Source organism: Sipha flava, unplaced genomic scaffold (genome assembly GCF_003268045.1).
Source record: "Sipha flava isolate LNK unplaced genomic scaffold, YSA_version1 194_pilon_pilon, whole genome shotgun sequence".
In the NCBI taxonomy this organism is placed as follows: Eukaryota; Metazoa; Arthropoda; class Insecta; order Hemiptera; family Aphididae; genus Sipha; species Sipha flava.
This window is the reverse complement of record NW_020272758.1, coordinates 92,372-108,370: the sequence shown is the minus strand read 5'-3', so window position 1 is coordinate 108,370 and position 15,999 is coordinate 92,372. Positions and strand designations below refer to the sequence as shown.

Here is a 15,999-nt window from a genome sequence, read left to right as displayed (position 1 = left end):
TTTAAATATAACTGGAGTTTAAAAAATATAGGACCTTTTAAATAATATTAATGATAATGACTAGTGCTTGAAAGTTGATGTATTGTGCATTTCTTTTTTAAATTTTTAGGCGATGTTCTCCTGGCCACAAATGTGTTCATTAGCATGTGAATCCGAATAAATGATTTTTGTTTTGTATTTTTTTGTGTTTACTACTTTTTAAGTCATTTTTTTACATTTTTATTGACTTGACACTAGTTCACTAGTTGTCATTTCTTTTTGAAATAGATAGTCCGATACTTTAATATTTGTCCGATTTCATCTCGCTGATTACATTCGTAGTTGTATTATAGTGAATATGATTGTACCTATATTTTATTATTTTTTCCTAATATTCGATAAGTATCTCGATTAGTATTAGATTTTATCTCGTCGATTACAGTCGCCGCTTTGTTGTCATGGTACAGTGAATACGAGTAATACCTATTATATCTACATTTTATAGTTGTTTTGGTAATATTTTCGAAATTACGAAAGTTAAAATGTCGGTTAGTGCTCGTCTGTGCATTCCAATCACTTCAGTGGACGTGGAGCGTAGATTTTCCAAATATAAATATTTATGAACAGATAATCGTCGTTCATTTACTCTTAATAAGATCAAATACGCTTTAATTTTACAATGTAATTATTTTGACTTTTGAGTAATTTGTAAACTTTGACAAATTTATGAAACAAATATTTGTAATTTTTTAATTTCATATGTTAAGGACATTTGTTGTAATTTTTAATTCATATTTTGAGTAATTTGTAAGTTTTGATAAATTTATATAGAATCTTACAGTAAAATAAAGTAAAATATTTTAAAAATGTATTTTTATTAATTTAAAACAAATATTTGTAATTTTTAAGTCATTTTTAATGTTAAGGTCATCAACTTTCAAGCCCTAATAATGAAAAATAAAGTTCTTAAATAATTGTCTAGATATTTCAAATAATCATCCATCATTAATTCTCATTTTGAATCTCATAAACAAAATGTCTTTATCTTCCGCTGCCACACTCCTAAGCCCTAATAAGTTCTGTTTTTAGTCTTTTTTTTTTTCAAAATGTTTTCTATTATAAATATATGATTGTTCTGGCAATAGTTATTTTGAAGGAAATATTTATGTTCACATAATCTTTTTATGTATAAGTTCAAATACTCGTATGTATAGTATTTTTATATTTTTAAATTATGTTTGAGCAAATCATATATTATATGATCTATGTAATATATATGTAGGTAGTGGTAAAATATAAAAATTTGATTCTAAATTCAAAGATTTGGTAGTGATTAATGAGTACCTAATATTAATGATGAATAGTTATTGACGGTATGCAAAATGTAAAGTTTCGATTTGCTAGAATCTAATACATTCGGTTTTAATCTATAGATAAATTTATTTTGATTTCCGAATTGCTTCTATACAACTAAATAGTTTTGATAACTTGTATCATATTAGACAAATCACAATGTTGTCTGATGTCTTTTTTAAAAGACAATTACAGACAATTATTTTACATAGTATCTATTTATAATTTGATATTTGTTCTGTATTTAAAATGCTCATTCTATTCTGTAGTATAGGTAATAATAGATGGTAAATCTTTATTAGTAATATCAGTAACAGTCAGTGTACGGAACGTTCACTTAAAAATTGAACTCGTTCACGTTTATGTTCAGTTAGTAATTTCGTTTAATTTTTTTTATTTAATATTTATGAATCACCTACCTGCGTTCTGCATAAATGGGACATTTGCAAAATATATTAGGTATATTTTACTTTATGTTTAAAACATATTAAAAAATATTATGGATATTTATTATTTATACAACTGACCCTGGTAATAATTGGAGTTATTTCGCATAATTTCTTTATTATAGTAAATTATCAGACACGGGTACACGTGTACCTATATAAGGTATAAAGCAATAATATTAAATACTTATAAGAAATCGACAAGTCCGATTTAGTGTTTTGTGGAAAGCGCGTTGAATATTTTAGGCACTCAAAGATTTCTTGAAATTTTTTTTTACACGCGACAAAAATTGTTAAAAGAAAATTATTATAAGCACCGAGGGGCGTTCAAAATATTAATGGAGATGGGTATTTTAAAAATAATTAGGTATGCAATAGGTTTAACGTGGCAAATACAATGTAAAGTACCGAACGGATAATATTATATTTTTTGAGCAATCGTTCGCGTGTACAGTATCATATTATTATTACCGTCATTTATATTACAATAAACAATAAAATTTGGTAAAAAAAAAAAAAATGCAATAAATTAAATAATTATCTATAAAATAAAAATACGCTCGACCGGATCACGCGGCAAGCCGTGAAACCGAATAACACGATTCTGGAGTACGAACAGTATCGCTTATAATATACATATATAAATAAATATTATTGGTACAGCGTATAGGTAAGCAACACGAGAACAATAGTAAAACGACGGGTTTGCGCGTAAAACAGTACAAAAACTTACGACAAAAAAATAATAAATAAGCCTCGCGAACGCGTAGTAGCGTAGTACGGCGGTCGCGTGGAAAATTAAATTAACTGAACTCGAACGTAAACACTAACGATTATGACATGACGCTGTTGCGTGTCGGCGCGACTGTTGCAGTCGCGCGACTTTTGCGTTTAGTCGCCGGCACGGCGAACGGATCAGTTGGCCGCGAACGCGTTTATCTTGGCCGCGTTGTACGGGAACTGGCTGGGCGCGTGCCCGTTGACGGACGCGTCGTCCGACCCGGCCACCGCCGACTCGCTGCCCATCATCAGTTCGCCGTCGTTATCGCCGCCCTCGTCCACGTACTCCTGATTGGTGCGCCTGGACGACGCGTACGTGCCCTCGTACAACGGCACCGATTTTTGCACCTGCACCGTGGTCTTCAGCTGCGTGGACGGCTGGTCGGCGTTCACGCGACCCGGCTCGTCAATCGCTGTCGCCGCGTCGTTGTTGGCCGCCGACTGCGCGATCTGCGCCAGCACGCCCGCCGTCTGCTCGTTTGGCACCGCCGAGTAGTACTGGTCGCGAATGCTCTCGAACTTGCTCTGGTCCTGCACCGTCGCTTCCTCGTCCGCTATCGGTTCTTGCTGCTGCTGCTGCTGCTGCTCGGCTATGTCCTTTTCCCGGTTCCTGGGTTCGTAGTCCGCTTGCTCCTGCTGGTACTGCACATCGTTATCTTGTTGCTGCTGCTGCTGCTGCTGCTGCTGCTCCTGCTGCTCCTGTTGTTGCTCCTGCAACTGCTGTTGCTGCTCCTGTTGACTTTGTTGCTGCTCCTGTTGATGCTGTTGCTGCTCCTGCAACTGCTGTTGCTGCTCCTGTTGCTGATTGTACGCCACGCTTTCGGCCGTCGGCTGCGATCCGTGCTGATCGCCCGTTGACATTTGCTGGTACTGCTGATACGACACAGCTGGCTGCTGGTACTGGACCGGTTGCGGATGGTATTGGACCGCTTGCTGCTGATATTGGACCGGTTGAGGCTGCAAGTACTGCAGGTCGGCGGCGGTCGGCTGCGCGTACTGCAATTGGACGGCGGCGGCAGCGGTCGGCTGCTGAGCGGCGTACTGCAGTTGTATGCCCTGTGGCTGGTAATGGAGCTGGTGGCCGACCTGCAAGTCCTGTGATTGTGGTACCGCGTACATTACCGTTTGTGGTACCATGTAAGCAGTCTGTTGCGCCGCTGCTGCTTGGTTACCGTTCAACAACGAGTACAGCTCTTGCGGTGTCAGCGTGTCACCGTTGGCACCGGCGTGCTCGGCTGAAAATTGTTGGTGCTGCTTATCCAAATGCTGCTGCAGCGCGATGTCCAACGGCACCTTGCCCACAGACGGTACCTTTGGTGTAGTCCTGACGTCCAGGTCTGGGGCAAAGTACGACGGTTGGCTGCTGAATGGTTTGTACACGCTCGGGTCTTCTGTTACCTGTAACGGCGGTATAAAAAGAAGCGCTTTAGTTAATTTTAGTCCAACAATACGCCAATCCTGTTAGCTTTGTCGTAGCAATTGCCTAAGGTCTCGAACTTAAAACAAATTCGGGGCCCTCAATTTGCCAAGTTAGAATAGTTAGATATAATTTGGCGTAAGGAAATCCTTGTGACGGCACTGTCCGTTCACGTGGCAAGTAATATTATAAAAATGTAGATACATAAATTGAAAAATATATTTTAAAATACGTTTTTGTTTATTTTACTAATGAATTATTTTCTTAACTTTAATGCTCTTAAAAACTATTTTTTCATCAATACAATAGCAGTTGTTTGGATAGCCCCGAAATTCTACACTAAACGTTTCTTGTCATAATTTCGATATTATCGAGTATCTGAAACCTAGGCACAAATTCGGGGGACTTAAGCCTAACTTAGCCGTAGCCCTCCAAAAAAATCTACAAATTTAAAATGTTATAATATTATAAATGTGTACAGTTTTGTTTTATTTTTATATTTAAATAATATTATATACTATGAGATGGCTATGTTAATTATAAAATAAAAATTATCACTGGTATTGTAGAATTAAATGTATAATATTAGTTTGATGAGCGATTTTCCAGTTTGGTAATAATAAATATTGAAAGAGAAGTATCAAATCAGCTTAAAGCTGAGGATATGCTAATTGAGTATGCTAAGACCAATAAAAGGTTACAATTATAATTTGTTGTTTATTTTGATTGATATATAGGTATAATAAAATAAATTAATAATTGTATTACTACGCTGTTAAAATTATATTTATTTTAAGTCACACCCCCTTACTTGAAATTTGTGATAGGTCGACCGTAATAATGAAGATAAAAAAAATTTAATCAGATTATGAAGTAATATTATAAGGTAAAATGAATGGTGATTGGTGTGGGGGGTGTGGAGAGCAAAGCTCCCCACGGGTCTGCTTGCCCTTCATATATTCAACCCCCCAAGTCAAAATTGAAATCACGCTTGTGATCTGAAGTGAACATTAACGGACGTTGTTTTAATTTTGTTTCGGGAAAAGATAAATTAGTTTTAATACTATCTTTTATGTTCATGCTTTTTATTCATTGCGTGAGTGTCTTTTTGTAGTATAATCGATTATCCGTGGTAGTTTGTAGTCACGATGATCGGGATTGTAATAAAATAAATAATGGGAGTAGAAATTTATGATTGGAACGTGATTGTAGTTTGCGGTTTTGCTCATGGATATTAATAATTTTCTGATAAATAATTTGTCTAATATTCGTATAATATAATTGTGGAAAGCTTTACTAGTTTTCTTGGTTTTTATTTTAGATTCCGGAGTAATTATAATTGGTACAATGTAGGTAAACAATAAGTTTTATGTCATTAATAATAACCAGTTTTCAATTTGGTAATTTGAAATTTAGAAACATACATGATTGTGGAAATAGAAATCAAAAAATTGTAAGACACTTTTACTTTATGAATAAATTGTATTGCTTATACGAATTAATAATAATAAAAGAAGATTAGAAATTATATGTTGACATTAAATTTATATTTTAAATTATGATTATGAGGCAAAAATATTGGAGGGAAACTTGTACTAGTCGATCAAATCGTTAACTGTTCATACCTTATACAGTTAACGATTTGATCAGTCAACCGTTTTTTTTTTTTTATTTATAAGACCAGTTATAATACGCTATCCGTCGGTCATTAAATATTTTCCATTGCGTTTCGTTCGTGTCAAACACGTTTACGCACCCGTTCCCAAACGTTTGGATTTGAAAATAAAATACCTGCCAACTGTCAACGGATTCTGTAGTAGATAACATTACACGTGTAATTATTATATTATTATTGGTGGCTAATATTACATGTACCCGGTATTTACGTACACGTATCAATTGTTACATATTTTACAATCATGTTGTCCTTTCTCTTCGATTTAATGCCACATTATTATAATTCCGTTTGATCTTTTTTTATCAGTGTACGACGTACGACATTTTTGATTTTTCATCGTGTAATTCCGCGTCGTAACACAACAAATTTCTACACATCACGAGTTCTGTCGAATTTCTAGAGAAAGTATTAAAATATTTCGATTATTCCCCATGAACGCGTCCATCATACTTTAGCCGAGTTAGATTAGCGAGATCCATTTCTCGCCTACTACATTTTTTGTGTTACACATTATTACAATATTATGTTTACATCGAATGGTGACCCAGGGGCGTATTTAGACTTACTTCTAGGGGGGGGGAGGGTTGTCTCAAACTTTTTCTTTAATTCAGGCTCAAAATTTACAAGTAAAATTTTTGGTAATATTCAATATTATATCATATTATATCAGGGGAATCCTGATTGTATTGTATTGTCCGTTGTTGAATTCACCGTAAATATGTTAAATTCCAGTTCACGTTAAATCAGTGGCGTCATTTAGGGGAGGGGGGACTCTTGCACAGTTTCCACACCCGAGATTATAGCTATTTCAAAGTCAGCACATTATCAAAATATAAATTCGTCTTTTACAAAACCATTGACACGTTGTAAATCGGAAAAATGAGACGTATACTGTACGCGAGTACTTGTGTAATAAGTACAAATCGTTATATTTTTCGACTGGTTTGACTCCCTCCACGGTAATCGATACTTCAGTGAAGTGAGCCGCCGAGTTAATATTTTGAAGAAAAAAACGAAAAGACGCCACTGAGTTATATTCCTATTCGAGTTATCTGGTTGAGTTTTGAATTATAGAGGGCCCCGGCTTGTTTTCTACTATAAGCCTTCAAGATTTATTTATTGTATTAACTAAATGTGTACAGATAGTAAATATTCATTTAAAAAGAAAAAAGGGTCTCGGAACCCTAATTCCCGAAACATAGATACGTCACATCGCGGCAAATCTATTGTTTTTCTACAAAAAACTAAAACATCTGAACGACCGGATTCCGTGACATTACCTGGTACAATTGTTTGTCGTCGGTTATCGAGTTGTCCAACGGCTGCGCGTACGACTGCTGATGCTGCGCCCTGTAAAGCTGTTCCTCGAAGTCGGCCGGCCTGTCCGCCGGGTTCAGGTTCGGCGCCGGTATGGTCTTTATCGGACCCCTCTCGTCGTCACTGTTTATTATGTACGATGGTCTGGCCACCTTTTCGGCGTACGGCGTCGGCGTAGCCACCGCCACGTGAGCGGATGAAGCTGCCGCTGCTGCGGCCGCGACCGTGGCCGGGAAACGCGGCGGGAAGTCTGGCGGTCCCGCGGGCTGTTGCGGCCTGGGTCCCGTCCAACCGTTGGTTATCTTTGCCGTGGGTCGCTGATCTTGATTACCATGCTCTTGGACGGCGAAACTGTTCTGAGCTAAATGCGGTTTTGATTGGAATTGCGGTCCCAACGGTCTGAAGTTGGGAGCGTGGTGGGGTTTCTGTTGCTGTTGTGGCTGGTTGTATTTCTGCTGTTGCAGTTGTTGTTGTTGTTGTTGTTGTTGCGGATGTGGATGTTGGATTTGAAGCTGGTGTTGATGATGTTGCTGTTTGCTCGGTGGCGGATATTTGCCGAAGGGTGGCGGCAGTTGTGGCTGCGGTCCGCGCAACCCAGGCGGTAGCGAATGCGGATTGTACTTGGAGTAGAATTCGTTTTTACCGAAAGGACCGCCGGGGAACGGAGGATACTTGGCTGGGATCGGTGCTCCGTTCGGGGGTCTGTACTTCTGCGGACTCGGCAACGGTTGCGGTGGACCGTATCCCGGTCCACCAAGTACCAGATCCACGGTAGCCACGAATGCTAAAACGGTCACCGCTACCTTCATCTGAAAAAAAATCAAACGCATTAGACTTTAACGCTTGCAGATGATATTCGCAATTTTCATTACATTTGGCCATTCGAATATACATTCGTTTAGCGAAATAAAATTCAATGTTAACGGTTATTATCTATGATTCGAGACAATATCGTTGCTTTAACCAGACATTTTCTTTCTTAGGGCTTCCAATTATTTCCACATATTTCATTTGAATAATAATGAATTTATATTGTATTATGATATTACGGTTCGTTTGTACGTCAGTACTCGAAGACTTTCATAATAGCTAATAAGCTTTGTACAAGCATTTTTTAAAGCCTTATCACATTTCAAATTAAATATATTATAATGTATTCGATAAAATATTATTATATTTTAATCACTGAAAGCGTTTTTATTTATGGGGGAGAAGTCCTTGTGTTTTATTTTTCTTAACTTTGTTATAATACTAAATACTACTTCGAAATTTTGTTGTTAATGCTTCGAAAATAAACCCTATGATCTCATTGATTGATATGTTTTCGTCATTTGATTAGATAATATTAGAACGATTATCCACGATGGAAAAGAAATATTATCCTGCGTCGAGTAATTTTGCTCACATGTCGGATGATCGGAGATAAATACATGGTAAAGTTTCGTTGACATTTTGGATACCTATACAGTAGTCGATTTTGTGACACATTCGTGAGACCTACGCAACAGGCGTCATTGCTCGTTATTCCGGATTAAGCGTTCGCTTTTGTCGTCGTCGGCGGCAATGATGAACGCACAAGTAAGTCTTGTGTTGTACGTGTGCGTACGTCATGATTATGTCGGATATGGAGAGATGAGTTTCGATTCAGTCTTGTTGGCGAGTGAAAGCCCCGATCTCGAAATCACAATAAATACATGTACATGTAACTCTGTACGATTTATGATATTGTGATTGACGAACGGATAGAACTCGATCGGAGGAAAGGCATTGGATCTGCTACAGGGGTTTGACCGGACCGCGGCCACGGTGACGTTTTACCCACAGTGAAATTGTATATTACACGCGAAAATTTATACCTACAGTATACGAGTCTATATATATTATTTCGGGTGCGGCCGGAAAGAAAGTGGTTTAATGTAATTACCGCGCGCGCGAGACTTCGTTCGGTTATAGACTTATATGTATTATCCGGTTTATCTGGAAGACACACACGCACGCGCGTGCTTGAGCAGGAAAGTCTGTAGTCTGCTTTCGCTTACTAATCGGAACCACCGGATCGTAATAATATAAAATGGAAAAACACGTATGTCCTGCGTATATGTGAGTGCTTGTGTTTACCGAATTCCGTTAACGTGCCACAACGACTATGATCCTTTTGTACGATAAATACGGTTGTTTCAAACGGTTTTGGCAAGCGGTGACGCCTGCGTGGTGAGCAAAGTAGTAATTAATTGATCGCAGTCGTCTTATTCGATTGAACAACGTCCTAAATACCGCGGGAACGCACGACTAGGCGAATATTATTAGATAAATACATTCGCATGCTTGGGTTGGTTTTAACCATTACTCGATGAAGGGAAAACAAACGGAAAAAACAAACACACTAGAGTCATCGGTGCGTGCACACATGCCTTCTAACCCGTCTATTGTGTTCGACCAACCCGTTAATTTCGTGTTTAAGTAAAACTTTTCAAAACGTGCCTAAGATTTCAAAAATGTAGATTATAATATTTACGTACTCATCGGATTATTATCTCGGACTTATCCAAGTTTACGTCGATGAAAAAAACCTTTTAATTTTATATTTGGAAAGATATTAAGTATATACATTACTGTTACTATCGTTTTTTACGTCTAATTAGTCCAATAGTTTACCTACTTTGTATATTAAACATTAAGTTTTAATTAGTGTTCATTATTTGTGATACGATTACGTTGTAATTCTATACTTTTGCAAGTTTTATTTTAATTTATCTCGCATTCGGAAATGAATCATTTTTTTAAGGGGCTTCGTTAATAGGTTCATTGCTCCTTGTACTTGGTGTCGTATGATAGGAGTACATCAGGACTAGCTCATATCGAGACAATAGTGTTGGAATTCGTGTTTTGGTTAACAGTTAATTGGATAAGGGGGAGATGGTGATTTTTTCTCTCAGAACCAAAGTTCCGAGGGAAAAAACTGCTGGCGATCGGAATATCAGGTTAAATCACAGCTATCTAATCCATTCAGTCACGGCAATCCCGAATGAATGATTGTACTAAATAAAACACTATACATGTATAGAACGCGGTACGGTGAACGGATAGTGTTTTTATTTTCGTTAACGTAATTAGGAAAAATAAAAACGGTAATAAAAACACGATTCGCCAAACGCGGATCGCGTTAAATAATAATAGACCGTGGGCGTCAGTCGTAACGTTGTTGTGTATATTATACGTTAAGCGTGTACGGTATAGACGTCGATGGTTAGATAATAGATAATAATAATCGACGGCGATTCGACGTGTAAACGGCACTATAATTTATTCATTATTGATCTACGAATAATATCGTGTACATATTTTAACCGTGTATTCACCTAAGAACGTGCAATATATATATATATATATATATATATATATTGTTATTATAGACGTCCGAGAACTATTATATACGTACGTACTTAAGGTTTATGTTTGAGCATGGAACGCGTTGTTCGTGTAACACAACAAAATAATGGCACGTACAGCGTTTGAGAAGTACCAAACCACATACACCGTGTTTACTCCATTAAATAATATCAACGAATCGTACTAGTGAAATACGGTTAATGTTTCTGGAACATAAAACGATGCATGCGTGCGCGCAACATCCGCATGACGGTCAGAGGTGGCGACGGGCGGCAGGTAACAAATATGCAAGATGTGCAGCGCGTCGTATCGACCGGTAACGGTTTGTGTGTCAGTAAAATAAAAGTGAATCAGTATTCACGACGACGACGACGACTATTCTTCGATCGGAATACTTTGCGCGCGAGAGCTATGGATACGTTATTGTGTGTCTAAGGTTTACCTACTTGTAAATATACCCGTATAATAAATTGTATCTTCTTTTAAATTGTGCTTTATTTAATAAAAAAAAAAAAAAAAATTAGAAAGCGGGAACGCGAATCCTACGGTTTTTTTTTACACACGTACCTATGCGTAATACGTATCATCGACCCGGCCGTCGTCAGTAACACAAAGTATTATAGACAGGATACTGTTATACTGTACCGTACAATACAAGGTATTATATTGTTATGTGTGCCGATGACAAATGCGCGCGTGGACACGCATAACGTTACAGGCTGTTAAGCACAAACGGACGTTCGACCGTTCGACTGCATTGGTGTTAAGTTTAATGTGTTCAAACTATCGACGTATTGCGTGTCTAGAGGATCGTTTCCTACTCTCGAATGTTCCCTCGCAATCACGAATGATATTAAAATATTATAAACATATTTGATATCGAATTTTATCGTGTCATTGGCTCACCGATAGTGGTATGTTTATATATTATTGTCGTTTTCAAAATATTAACAAAAAAATGCCAGCGCCGGTTAATTTGAACATCGATAACGGGGATTCGTGTATAGTATTATATTCATGTTGTCGTTCGATGAAGCATAAATTATTGAATTATTATCGTGTGCGAAATGCGTTTGGTTTAAGTGCCGTCAGGGACCCGCGCTCGGTACAAGAGCACCGCATAACCGATATATATATATGATTACCACCATTGGCATACGGACTCGACCGGAATCTTTTTAAGTTAGGGTTGTCAAGTTAGGACAGTGTTAAGTGTTTAATATGCAATGTGTTAACTGTTTAGTAATATTTATATTATTGTGTGAGATATTATTATAATTTATTTTAAAATATTTCAAACATGTCAACGAAACGGTTGTAAAAACAGTAAACGAAAAAACTCGTAAATAAGCCGAACTGGTAAAAATTAAAAGTCAATGTTCAATAAAAAATTATTTTTCATCAAACACATTACATTTTCAAGACTGCGAGTGATTTATGAGTACAGTAGATAATATATTATTTTATTTGTTAATAATTATTAATGTAAGAAATCGATCAGTTAAAAGGATCTTATATATATATATATATATATATATATATATATATATCTAGAAATTAGCCAATTAATGTTGTGTGCACATACAACTTGATTCTATTTACATAGTTTTTAATTTACAGTTAGATTAATGTGTTAAAAAAAAATTAAGGGCACTGTCCAAGTATTAAGGGGAACTAATTGTTCCAGGCTTGACCGAAAATCGAAGTCTGCGCACGCCTATGATTACCACGAGTGGTAGTACTTACTTCGAATGTTGAGAATTTATCGCACGTACGTGAACGCAAACAGTTGCAGTGGGTGGTTACGACGACGGTTCGATCTCGTTCAGCATCCGGTCATGGCCGACGACGGGCTCAGTGGCAGAACGCGCGCGTGTTTTATTTGATTGAACTTGAAGCTCGCGCGATCAGACGCGACGGACTGTTACCAATGTACCGCGCGAAGACCGCTGTTAAGAAGATGGCACGCACGCACGACCAAGGTCACGACGAAAAGATACGAATGATATTTGGGTTACCGGCCGACCAATATTTATAAGTTCCTGTGCACCGCTCTCTTCGCCCCTCCAAGATCACGGACATCGGTGTTCCGTATACCATCACTCCGGTTCAACGTCATCCATCCGTCTCCCTCGCTCTCTCTCTCTCTCTAACTGTCTCTCTGTCCGTCTCTCTCACTTCTCATCGCCGATTCTCTCTTCGACGTCTTTCCGACCGGAGCCGGAGAATACGAAATCATCGAGCTACTTTACCGCACCGCGTGTACGGCAGACCATACCTACCGGCGATCGTCGATGGTCAAGCCACCGGCCGCGGTACAACTTTCGTACGCCGCCAGCTTTCCCGCCAAGCGCACAACGATATAATTATCGCAATTTTACGACGGGTCTCGTTTTCAGCTTCACCGTAATCTCGTTGACATATTGTCTCGGAGAAATTTTTTTTCTTTCTACCGTGAAAGTGAATCGGATTCCGATCTTCCGCAGTGGATTTTCCACTGTGTACCCCCTAACCACTCCGTTGCTACCAAATCGCCGTTAATCATTGTATTATTTTAATATTTTTCAAACACTTATATCGCTCATATTATCATTGTTATTACCATGACCGAAAGGTGGCGGGTCTACTGTACACACGCACGCACACACATATTTACGTATAAATAGATTTTATGGTGCACGTGTGTTTGCGCACTACTACATATTCGCCGCGCACAGTTCCTATCCATATCCCGTCGATATGAGCGAAGCGCTAAATTCAAGAAACTAGTCGAAAACGAGTATGTAAGGTACAAGTGTATTTGGCGTTTTGTGAAAGCTGAGTTACCGGTAGAAAATTATTCTGATTCGTACCTCCGTATAAAAGGTCAATCGCAAGTCTTTCTTGATATGTTTCCAAACGATGATTGTCGCGGTTCGGCATTTGTTTCGCGGGTAAATTTTGAAAACAAATTACTCCGCACAAGTTTATGCAGCAGTGACACAACTACGACAAGCAGCAATCGCAACACATATTACGAAAAAATTTTCTATTTTTTGTCAAACGAAATTCCATTATCCGAATTCAAAGAACAAATTTTTATGATTTCTATAAAATTATATGTTGTTATTCATCTACCGTCCGTGTAAATCCGCTAATAATACGTATACGACAATACGTAAACGGTTATATTTAAGTTGCGCTATATGTTATTTAATAATTGTATAACAATTTGTTCGTGTAATGTTAGATCTAACAGACAGCGATGCGTATGCTTAGGTTACGTTATTCCAAAATGTTCATTAAACGATGAACGGTCCAACGGAATACAAGGCTAAAATACTATGAAGATCCAATAATCAAATTAATGAAATGAAAAATTTTCAAAATGTTAAACTAAATATATGTACACATTGTATATTCGTATATTGTTTGACTACATACAAATATATTTTAAATTATGTGAAACAAAATCATATAGAAGCAAAAATAATTGATTTGGTCAAAATATGTATTTATATCGTATACATAAATTCTACTTGAAAATGAAAATTTACTTCTTTAATACGTAAACATAAAAAGTGTTCAAATTAAATTTACTTTCCAAAGATTTTTATAAGATTAAAGTATAGTCTATTTATTCTACTTCAAGTATAAAAATAAATATTGGTACAAATATGTAGTTGTCCCATTTTTTTTAACGGTATTTTTAGAGAAAACTATATTTATTAAAAAAAAAAAAAATTAATTTTACAAATTTCAAACGTGAATTATGCAGCTTAGGCAAATTAAAAAATAATCGGAATTGTTATTGTCTTGTTGGACAAATTTTTGGTTGGATTAGCTACTACATTAAATAGTTGTCCTTCGATATCACTATAATCGACGTCACGTACATTTCAAGCATTATAATAGATATTATTAATGTGTTCAATAGCTTACGAATAAGATTAAAAAATTAAATAGTTCCATACGTGCCATGTATGTATTGCATGGTATTCATTGTTAATTTTGATAATAATACCGGATTTTGTTGTTTTATTTCCAAAAAATAATACATTTTATAAAATTTTAACATGTAAGTAACGTAATTCTGAGTACAAATCTCAGGTGTGAATTAAAAAACCAAATAAAATATTTAACGATCAGTAATATTATATAACTAGATGGTTTTTTAATTTTATTAAATAGATAAATTTTATATCCACAGTTTTTTTTCTCGCAGTAAATTTTCTAATTCATTAATGACCATTCTAAATTTTAAAATATATTACGAAGAAAATTCATAAAAAAAAATTTCCTCTTAATTATTTTTATGACCTAATAAGACTGTACTTGAGCTATGTGCGTATTATGTATGCGCGCTTGTCCATTTCTTTCTCTGACAACTATGATTCATCAATAAACACAACTTTTCAATTTATACACCACTAGAAAAATATCTCTTTTTCATTGGATTTTCAACAAATGCTTTGCATATCTATATTTGGAAGTCTAGTCTATATACATCTTGACAAAACTCATTAAAGTTAATTGTTTTTCATTTTATGAATGTATCTAACTTTATAACAGTCCAGAAAAACTGCACCATACAGGTACTACAGCAGATTACTGTCGCCCACTGTCAACTGCTAGATCCACTTATCATTTTTTTTCTAACTGTACAAATCATAGTCTAGTATTCAAATACAATTGTAATTATCATTAGTAGAAATAAGTAAATATATTTGAATCATGATTTGTATTGGTACTTGAATTGAATGATAAACGATCATTAATTTTATATTATTAAATATTAGAACAGTGTTTAATAGCCAATAATATACTTTCTCTCTGTTCATATTACAATTAAATGCTATTTAATAGAGAAATTAACATTTTGTCTGTATTATTCAATTAATTTAGTAATTTGTAAGTTTAAAATATCTCTACCAAATAATTCCCCCGCCAATATTTATTATTTTTTTTTTAATATATTCCATGTACGAAAAAAAAACACATCATTTATAATTAGTTTTAATCTGGTTCTAACTAAACGATTTTAAAGAGTAGAAAATATGTGAATAGATTTTACAAAAATAATTTTAACTGTTATAATAATGAAAATAAGTTTTAAAATAAAACTTTAAAACTTTATTCGCTTTTAGTATACCGAAGTATTAGGTAGAAATTTCAAAGAAGTAGATTTATAATTTTTATCATCTTAAAAATAATTGAATGAAGGTATACAGATTCCAAACAATATTAAAAATACATTAAAATATTCACAGATAGGCGTAAGAAAATTATAATTTTTAAAGGTCTACAGTATCATAATTTTTCAAATGTTTAAAACAAAACTATTTCAGTGCAGTTGGAAAATATTACTGCTGTTATAATAATTAAAATATTATTTAATTATTATTATAATAAACATGCATTTGTATGTTCTAAATAAATAAATATTTAAAAATAATTTTAAAATATAAATCTTTATAGTATCATTCGATTTAAATATGATTATAAATTGAATAGGTAGTAAAAGTACGTTTTCATGTTTTTATATAGTTTTATGAAATTTAAATAAAACTTGTTCCAATTTACCAATAGTCAATCAATACGTAAAATAAGAATAATGCGTTGTATATATGGGATATCTATTTTTATCAATTATCGAATTA

General features: G+C 35.5%; 1 protein-coding gene across 1 annotated transcript; it reads right to left on the bottom strand.

Moving 5' to 3' along the window:
• Positions 1 to 2,388: 2,388 nt before the first annotated feature.
• On the bottom strand, positions 2,389 to 12,379 carry LOC112681659 (mediator of RNA polymerase II transcription subunit 15-like). Its single transcript, XM_025551931.1, has 3 exons — positions 12,107 to 12,379; positions 6,934 to 7,779; positions 2,389 to 3,956 (listed from the first exon to the last, which is right to left on the bottom strand). The coding sequence occupies exons 2-3, from the start codon at positions 7,777 to 7,779 to the stop codon at positions 2,694 to 2,696; spliced, it is 2,109 nt and encodes a 702-aa protein (XP_025407716.1). The 5' UTR covers positions 12,107 to 12,379; the 3' UTR covers positions 2,389 to 2,693.
• Between the last annotated feature and the right edge of the window lie 3,620 nt (positions 12,380 to 15,999).

Bases quoted from the DNA above. Each gene is read 5' to 3' on its own strand.
- LOC112681659 (XM_025551931.1), bottom strand. From the start codon at position 7,779: ATGAAGGTAGCGGTGACCGTTTTAGCATTCGTGGCTACCGTGGATCTG. The intron at 3,957-6,933 runs GTAATGTCACGG...CCGCCGTTACAG, and splicing joins ACGACAAACAATTGTACCAG to GTAACAGAAGACCCGAGCGT.